The 8,987-nt window shown below is 41.3% G+C and overlaps 1 protein-coding gene and 1 long non-coding RNA gene across 3 annotated transcripts in view; one reads left to right on the forward strand and one right to left on the reverse strand.

The window, feature by feature from the left end:
* The window catches only part of LOC108305550, an 8,986-nt gene extending 2,554 nt beyond the window's left edge, over window positions 1-6,432 (reverse strand). Inside the window, exons 1-3 of the long non-coding RNA XR_001825782.2 lie at window positions 5,827-6,432; window positions 3,124-3,197; window positions 446-528 (exon numbers count right to left, since the gene is read on the reverse strand). This is a non-coding gene — a long non-coding RNA (uncharacterized LOC108305550). The remainder of the gene's footprint in view (window positions 1-445; window positions 529-3,123; window positions 3,198-5,826) is intronic.
* Window positions 6,383-8,987, forward strand: part of THAP9 (THAP domain containing 9) — a 20,200-nt gene continuing 17,595 nt past the window's right edge. Inside the window, exon 1 of one of the 2 annotated variants that reach the window (XM_017530228.2) lies at window positions 6,383-6,614. In XM_017530228.2, coding sequence (XP_017385717.1) covers window positions 6,490-6,614 — 125 coding nt within the window. In that variant the 5' untranslated portion in view covers window positions 6,383-6,489. The remainder of the gene's footprint in view (window positions 6,615-8,987) is intronic. The other variant, XM_037739157.1, reaches the window with a different exon arrangement.

The raw sequence follows: 8,987 nt of genomic DNA on the forward strand, positions 1-8,987 counted from the left end.
AGGCTGGAGTGCAGTGGTGCAATCTTGGCTTACTGCAATCTCTGCCTCCTGGGTTCAAGCAATTCTCCTGCCTCAGCCTCCCAAGTAGCTGGGACTACAGGCACACGCCACCATGCCCAGCTAATTTTTGTATTTTTTTAGTAGAGACGGGGTTTCACCATGTTGGCCAGGATGGTCTCGATCTCTTGACCTCATGATCCGCCCGCCTCCGCCTCCCAAAATGTTGGGAATACAGGTGTGAGCCACCATGCCCGACTGAATCTATCAATTTAAAAAATACTATTTTGAAATAATACTTATTATCTTTAAAAGCTAGAAGAGTAAGGAAAATAAATTTTTAATTCAGAGTACAGTATCCACATTAGGCTAAAATGAATGTCAGTTTTCTGCTCATATCTGACATTTTCTGTGTTCTTTTATCAAAATAAACGTGTAAGTCCCATACCTTATTATATAAATCTTCAACTTCTTAATCAAATAAATATGACAAATGATGTTCTCTAAGAAAAACGCCCTTCAATTTTATTCCTAAAACAGAAAACATTCAGAAAAAAAATCATTGTGCAGAAACACATCATATATATAAGCCTTATCATTTTCTTTTCCTGTTATGTCCTCATCCACATACATTAATCACAACAAATCATGATGTGAACAGCAGTGGAAAAAGTTTAATCATTGGACATTTATTTCTTCTTATTTTGAACTTCAGCTCTAGTAATAAGATTCTCATTGCTTAGCCCTTTACAACAGATGCATATATTTATCTAATGCAGAAAAGTTAAGACCTCCAATTTTACTGTAATTGGAAAAAAAATTCAGAACAAAGATATGTCAAGTGTATCACTTTATCGACTTTGTTAACCTGCTATAACCTGACAAAAGGGTAGGTGTTCAACAAGTGAGCTACAACCCTAAAAAGCAAGAAGTCTATATCTGCTTTCATAGGGTTATTAGGAGAAATAAATACTGTTTAAGAAAACCAATTTTTTTTTTTTTTTCTTTTTGAGATGGAGTCTCGCTCTGTTGCCCAGGCTAGAGTGCAATGGTGCGATCTTGGCTCACTGCAACCTCCACCTCTCAGGTTCAAATGACTCTCCTGCCTCAGCCTCCTGAGTAGCTGCGATTACAGGCATGCACCACCATGCCCGGCTAATTTTTGTATTTTTAGTAGAGACGGGGTTTCACCATGTTGGTCAGGCTGGTCTTGAACTCCTGACCTTATGATCCACCTGCCTCCGCCTCCTAAGGTGTTGAGATTACAGGCGTGAGCAACCGTACCTGGCCTCTTTTTTTTTGAGACGAAGTCTTGCTCTGTTACCCAGGCTGGAGTACAGTGGCCCATCTTGGCTCACTGCAACTTCTGCCTCCTGGGTTCAATGATTCTCCTGCCTTGGCCTCCCAAGTAGTTGGGGTTACAGGCACACGCCACCACGCCCAGCGAATTTTTTAATTTTTAGTAGAGATGAGGTTTCACCATGTTGGCCAGGCTGGTCTCAAACTCCTGAACTCAGGTGATCCACCCACCTCAGCCTCCCAAAGTGCTGGAATTACAGGTGTGAGCTACCACGCCTGACCATGAAAACCAGCTCTTTCTATATACTACATATAAAAAGCTTAGCAGCCTGAGCAACAAGGCAAAACCCCATCTCTACCAAAAATACAAAAAAATTAGCCAGGTGTGGTGGCACATGCTTGCAGTCCCAGCTACTTAGAGGAGCTGACTGGAACTACAGTACAGCTAGAAATTAAGTATCTACTCATAAAATTTTATTTGGGGTGGTACTAACTTGGAAAGTTGAACTTTCTAAGAATTTTTCAAAGAATATTGTCCAATTTCTTCTGTGCAGTTATAAAACTATTTGCCATAGGATGAAATAAAGAAAGGTACAGATAAACAGAATCATTGAAGGAGTTTGACCTTTTTCCCCAAAGCTTGATTTTTATCCAATACGATGAATATATTTTTACTAAATACTTGCTTCTCTTTTCCTTCTGATGCTTCCACCTCTACCTCCCATAGACTTCTGCTCCTCATCAGCTAAATATAGACCTTGTCAAGCAATCAGACTGTTCCTAATTGGCAGAATACTAATTAGTGCCTGAGATTTATAATCTTTTGAGTCTTCTTGTTTTCTTTTCATCACATCTTAAATGTTCTGTTTGAAAAAAAAAACACTCCCCCCTTTCCTTTAAGTCTTAGCACTGCTTCTGATAGTTGGAAACCACTTGTCTAATAACAGAAGCATTACATATAAAACAAAGTATAACTAGTTTTGGAGTATATTAGGGTAGTTGCCCTCCATATCAGGTTTGATGCTGAGAAGACATTCCCAAGTTCGCATGAGATTCTGGAAGTAAAAATCATTATGTAACAAATAATGATATAACAATAATTTCAAAACTCCATGGCTTTCTGAAACGAAAGACAGAACTCAAACAATGAAAAATTCAGCAAGACAAAAGGGTAGGTGCTCAACAAGTGAGATACCAACCCTAGAAAGCAAAGAGTCTGTATCTGCTTTCATAGAGTTATGAGAAATAAATATTGTTTAAGAAAACCAACTCTTTCTACACACTATATATATAAAGCTTAGCAGCCTGGGCAACATGGCAAAACCCCATCTCTACCAAAAACACAAAAAAAATAGCCACGTGTGGTGGCACACACCTGGGGTCCCAGCTACTTAGGAGGCTGAGGTAGGAAGATTGCTTGAGCTTGGAAGACAGAGGTTGCAGTGAGCTGAGATTGCACCACTGCACTCCAGCCTGGGTGACAGACTGAGACCCCATTTCAAAAACATAAAATAAAAAAATAAAAAGCTCAGCATTGGCCGGGCGTGGTTGCTCATGCCTGTAATCCCAGCACTTTGGGAGGCCAAGGTGGGTGGATCACTGGAGGTCAGGAGTTCGAGACCAGCCTGGCCCACAGTAACTGGTCAATAAATAAATATTAGTTGTTGTTATTCTTTCCAAGTGGCCAATTAATGAGATTCGACACCATAAAATGGGAAATTAGGTTTTATCAAAGCCTTTATAAATGTTTTCCACTTGGACAATCCTCCATTTCCAACTCACTGCTATAGTTCCACTTAATATATTTAAAATAGAAAGATATACTACCTTCCCTGCATATTTTGAATAATTATCTTCCAAGACCTGTGTATCTTTTCCCGTCACCTCTGAGGGTACAATTCCTGAAAAGAGATATTTTTTTCAGTTTTTTTTTTGTGCAAGAGTCAATGCCTTTGCAAATAACACTATCTTTAATACAGCTTACATATCCTCATTGGAGTATTTAATAATCACAGCGGTTCATTATGTGAACAGCAGTGAAAAGGTTTAATCACTGGATATGAAGTTACTAGAAGCAGCAACAATATAACCAAATGACCAAATTGAGAACTTCTATGTCAGCAGTAAAATTAAAAATCACAATGACAACAAAAAAGCATATAAAAGTTATAAACAAATGTAAAGATACAAAAATACAACTAAGAAAAAAAAGATTCTATCTATAAAGGATTACTTATTTCCTATCCAGAAGTAACAATCTAGAGCAGTGACCCCTTTTGACTATTGTAAATTAGTTGCCTTACTTTAAGTAAATTTGTTCTGATAAAAGCAGTTTTCAGAAACTCATTTGAAATTAAGAATTAAAGCAATGTTGTCAAAATAATATGAGAAACACACTGTTTCATCTTTTCATCTTTAAGAAAGGCACACAGTTGCAATCCAATTAAACAGGAAAGAAAACAGCCCTCATTTCAGATGCTGAACTGGCAGCAGTCCTTTCTTTTCTTTCTTTTTTTGAGAAGGAGTTTTGCTTTTTGGAAGGAGTTTTGTTGTCCAGGCTGGAACGCAATGGGGCAATTTCGGCTCACCGAAACCTCCACCTCCCAGGTTCAAGCAATTCTCCTGCCTCAGCCTCCGGAGTAGCTAGGATTACAGGCATGCACCACCATGTCCGGCTACCCTTGTATTTTTAGTAGAGATGGGGTTTCGCCATGTTGGTCAGGCTGGTCTCGAACTCCCAATCTCAGGTGATCCACCCACCTCGGCCTCCCAAAGTGCTGGATTACAGACATGAGCCACTGCACCTTGCTGGCAGCAGTACTTTCAACTCTACCTTAAAAAAAATGGCAAGTGAATGCCTCTGTCTGCAAACTTTTGAGTCCTTAAAAAAAGGCAAACACCACAATGAGACAACCACTTCACACCCACAAAAATGTGGAGAAACTGGCAGCCTCATCCTCTGCTGGTGGGAATGTAAAATGGTGCAGCCACTTGGGAAAATAGTCTGGCAGTTCCTCAAGTTAAACACAATTATCTTATGACTCACCAATTCTACTCTTAGGTGTGGAAAATGAAAACATTTGTCCACGCAAAAACTTGTACACAAATGTTCAAAATAGTCAAAAAAATTGGAAACAATGTAAATATCCACCAACTGATGAATGGATAAACAAAATCTGCTATATCCATACAATGGAATATGATTCAGCAATAAAAAATAAAGTACCAGGCCTGGTTCGGTGGCAAACGCCTGTAATCCCAGCACTTTGGGAGGCTGAGGCAGGAGGATAACCTGAGGTCGGGAGTTTGAGACCAGCCTGATCCAACATGTAGAAACCCGGTTTCTACTAAAAATACAAAATTAGCTGGGCATGGCGGCACATGCCTGTAATCCTAGCTACTAGGGATGCTGAGGCAGGAGAATCGCTTGAACCTGGGAGGAGGAAGTTGCGGTGAGCCAAGGTCGCACCATTGCACTCCAGCCTGGGCAACAAGAGCGAAATTCCATCTCGAAAATAATAAATAAATAAAGTATTGACACATGCTATAAGATGGATGAACTCTGAAAACATTCCAAATGAAAGAAGTCAGTCACAAAGACCATATATTAGTTCATAATTCCATTTACATGAAGTGTGCAGGGCAGACACAGGCACACAGAAAGTAAATTAGTGGTTGCTGAAGCCGGGTGGTGGAATATTTGGAGGTATTGCTAATAAGAATGAAGTTTCTTTTTGAAGTGATGAAAATATTCTACTATGATTGTGACTGTTGCACAACTCTGTTAATATACTAAAACTCCCTGAATTGTACGCATTAAACCAGTTAGTTGTATGAGAATTATCTCTGAATAAAACTGTTACAAAAATATGACAACTAATTTCTTCCTTAAAGATAGCTAAAAACAATGTTATTTTTATTCAGCCTCTTTGAGTACTAGGAAAAGGCCCTAAGAGTCCAACCAACTTACAGTATTTAAGTCCGGTTCCTACTCTTTGCACACATCTTACAACCAAAAAGTATTCGCCTTGCACATCTCCCAGAGACCAGTTTTTCCAGAGTTCCTGGACTATCTATCCTTAGGCCATGTGACTTTTAAGGAAACATAAGCAAAACCTATTGATTCCATTCTGAGAAGACATAAGCATATTATAATGGAAAACTGATGTGAATAATTCCTTAATATGTATCCTTTCGGCTGTAAATCTGGACAAAAACACAAAGGAGAAAAAGAAATCTTGTATAGCCCTGGATATCTGGAATTATTTTTGTGTGCTACACCAAGAAATGGAAAAGTTGTAAACCATTCTGTTTTCTGTATGCTGAGGATCTCCTCAGAGACAAAAACACATTGGCCCGTTTTCTTCTAAGCAAATTGAAATCTCTTCCTTAAACATAGAGCTTAATTAAGACATTGTTCTAAGCTCTTTCTCCTGAAAGCTATCCCTAATGCCTCATTCCCAACCAAAAGTACTTCATTGCCCCTTGTCCCCTGCCCCTATTGGTACTGACGAGCCCCAAGAACCTTACCTTATTTCTTTCATTGTGGCAAAGGGTTTCAGAAAAGGGTTCTTTGAGTTAAAAGTCGGCGTATCCTATTTGACTCCTGCTCTCGGAATGGTTGGCCGAGAGCGTCCCCGTTATCTCCGCATCGGAAAGCTACAAGATAAAGCGCAAGAACACGACACACATCTCAGTAAATCACGTATTTTGGGCCCGACTCTGTCTTCAACATACCTAGGGCACCGCGTTTTATCCCTCTTCCATGCCTCTTCCTCCCGATATCCTCCAAGTGCCAGAGACCGCACCCGCAGACTCATTGGCAGGTTTCCCGATTCGCCTCAATTTTTGTCCTGCCTCTCTGCTTCGCATTTTCAGGCTTGGCCTCATAAGAAGGACGATGACGCCGGATTGTGCCAGAATGGGTGAAAACCGGAGGAAAACGAACCAGTTGCGGTAAAACCCACTATCCTGCCTCCAACCCAGAGGGAGGAGCGGTCAAGTGCACGTCTTCAGGACTAGGCCCTTCCGATTGGCTGCTGCGACAAAACGTGGCCTGTGATTGGCTACAGTGCCGGCGCAGGGCCTTCGGAGAGGAAGTGTGGGAGTCCCGCGCCTCTAAAGCCCGCCTTTCCTGTCAAATAAAGGTCGCAGCCGCCGCGTCAACGGGCGGAGCTAAAGTGATCGTGATTCATGCAGTTCGGGGACCCCGAAGGTGGGGCCCCACGTAACAAGAAGATGACCCGAAGTTGCTCCGCAGTGGGCTGCAGCACCCGTGACACCGTGCTCAGCCGGGAGCGCGGCCTCTCCTTCCACCAGTGCGTATGGCAGCAACCTCGGAGCCCTCGAACTCCCTGCGGGGCCTGGGAGGCCGCGGCGCGGTGTGGGGCGGGGCGGGGTCTGACAGGCCGTGGCGCGGCGTGGGGCGGGGCAGGGCCGTACTGTGGGTCGCGCCCTGGGTGTGACGCGACATGACGTGCACAGCGTAGGGGCGTGGGAGCGGAATTGGGGCACTCTGAGTTGAGGTTCTGTCTCCCCGCTCAGTATTTACCTCTGAGTAGCCGATTCTTACTCCGTCAACCGCTTTAGCGAGAGCTCCTCGAAAGGAGCCCTCTATTAATTTGATGGTCTTATTATTTAAAGTGAGGAGGCCGGAAGGGAAGGCAGTTTGGGACAAAGGTTGAAGTGTGTGGCGTCTTTCTGAGCACGAGGACAGATCAGTTTTCTCCTGTACTGTCTGACATTGCAAGTTCTTAAGTGCTATTAGCCGAGCTCTACAAGGCCGGTCCGATTCTGACTGGATTTGATCAAGGCAGGGAGGTTTCATTTGGCTCAACAGTGGGGAAGAATTTCAGACCAGTCTTACCTGAACTCATATCCATGGTTCAGACTGGTATAGGTCATTCAAATCAGTATTCAGGGTATACTGGCAAGTAGAAAAGTGGGTAAAATAGATCCTCACAGACAGAATGAGATGGGCTTCAAAAAGAAACAGTCTGTTAAGATAGTAATAAGATGTAGAGAGTTAATGACAAAGCAGTTTTATGGAAAGATCGAAAAGAACTTCACGGTGGAAAGGGAATAGAAAGTGGGTAGCACTTTAGGAGTGGCATGGAAAAATAAATGTAAAGGGTGGAAAGTGCAAATATAGAGGAGTGGAAAAGTACCTGAGAGACAAAGCCTTTCAAAAATTTAAATGCCATGTTAAGGAGCGTGGACTATGTATGGTAAGCTATGTATCAAATTCATTAATTTTTTTTTAATAGGGCTGATTCCTTCACCTAAATTGTTAACGGTGTGAACCAACTCATTGTGTATCTGAGATGATAATTGATTGGAGATTTTTCTTATGATAGAGGTAGCTTTAAACTAGGGAGACATGAATTCCAATTTTAATTATTTACTGATGTCTGTACTTGGCTCTGGGTCTTGGTTTCATCTTCTGTAAGAGGAATAAAAACCTGCCTTGTAGAGCTTTCGTAAAACCAAAACGTATAAGTCTTTACAGCATACATACAGCACAACGTAAATGCTTTAAAAGTGGTATTACCAATTTAATTTTGTCACGACCTCAAAACTAGTTATGCTAGTTAGACTACAGCCTCTGTCTCCCAGGCTCAAGCGATCCTCCCACTTCAGCCTTATGAGACTACAGGCACAGACCACCACCATGGCTAATTTTTATTTTTATTTTTAGTAGAGATGAGGTCTCAGTATGTTGCCCAAGTTGGTCACCAACTCCTGGGCTCAGATTACAGGCATGAGCCACCCCACCCGGGCCCAACCTTTTTGGTAACATTTTACGCATAGGAAATAATTGTTTAATACTTTGGGGCAAAACTACAGCACTGTTTGGGGCTGCCTTGAAGTAACTACTCAGGTGTCCCAGGCCACCCCATGGGCTAAGAAGGTCAACAGCTGTACTCGCTAGGCATAACAGTTGGGAAGCTTTGCATCAGAAGACCATGTTAGTAATAAAAGTTGATGGACCAACCAGCTTTTGAGGGTTCCTTGCCCGTTTAGAGACTATACCCAATCTGTGGAAAAGCTGCTTTGCAAATATGTGCCATGAGTTAGAAAAGAACTCAGTGAAAAGAGTTATTTTGGAAAAAGATTTGCCCCAACCTTATTGGAAAAAGAATTCCCTGTACATTTTCTCTTGATCAAGTATCATCATCTTTCTAGAACAATAAAATTATAATCACAGAAATAGAAACAGTTGTTCCTAGAAAAGACCAAACTTTGGATATTACTTTACAGTTTAAAAGGTAATTTTGAATACATTTGTAGCCTCGTACACTCTGACTACACCCCATGAGGAAGTTCAAAGATTGAGAGTTGTATCTAGTGCGGTAAAGCTGGTCAAAGGTCATTGAAGCTTAAATACAGATTTTCCAATTCAGTGTTCTTTCTCAAGGTGATTGAGTATCTCAGAATTATGTTTTACCATACTACTATATTTCTCTAGCAATTAGCTGAGAAAATGTTTTTACCAATCTCAGTTCTAATAACTATGTGCTTTAAAGCCTAAATTAAAATACACAGAAAACATAGTTACCTATAAATCTGTCTCTCTAAGATAAGTCAAAGAAAAGGGGGCAGAAAGAGTAGTTTTGTGACTTTTTCTTCTTCTTTGTTCGATGGGAGACCACCAACTTCTGTGATTTTTATTGTGTTAATTTCACAAGTTT

The sequence above is a fragment of the Cebus imitator genome, unplaced genomic scaffold, assembly GCF_001604975.1.
Source record: "Cebus imitator isolate Cc_AM_T3 unplaced genomic scaffold, Cebus_imitator-1.0 Scaffold64, whole genome shotgun sequence".
Taxonomy (NCBI): domain Eukaryota; kingdom Metazoa; phylum Chordata; class Mammalia; order Primates; family Cebidae; genus Cebus; species Cebus imitator.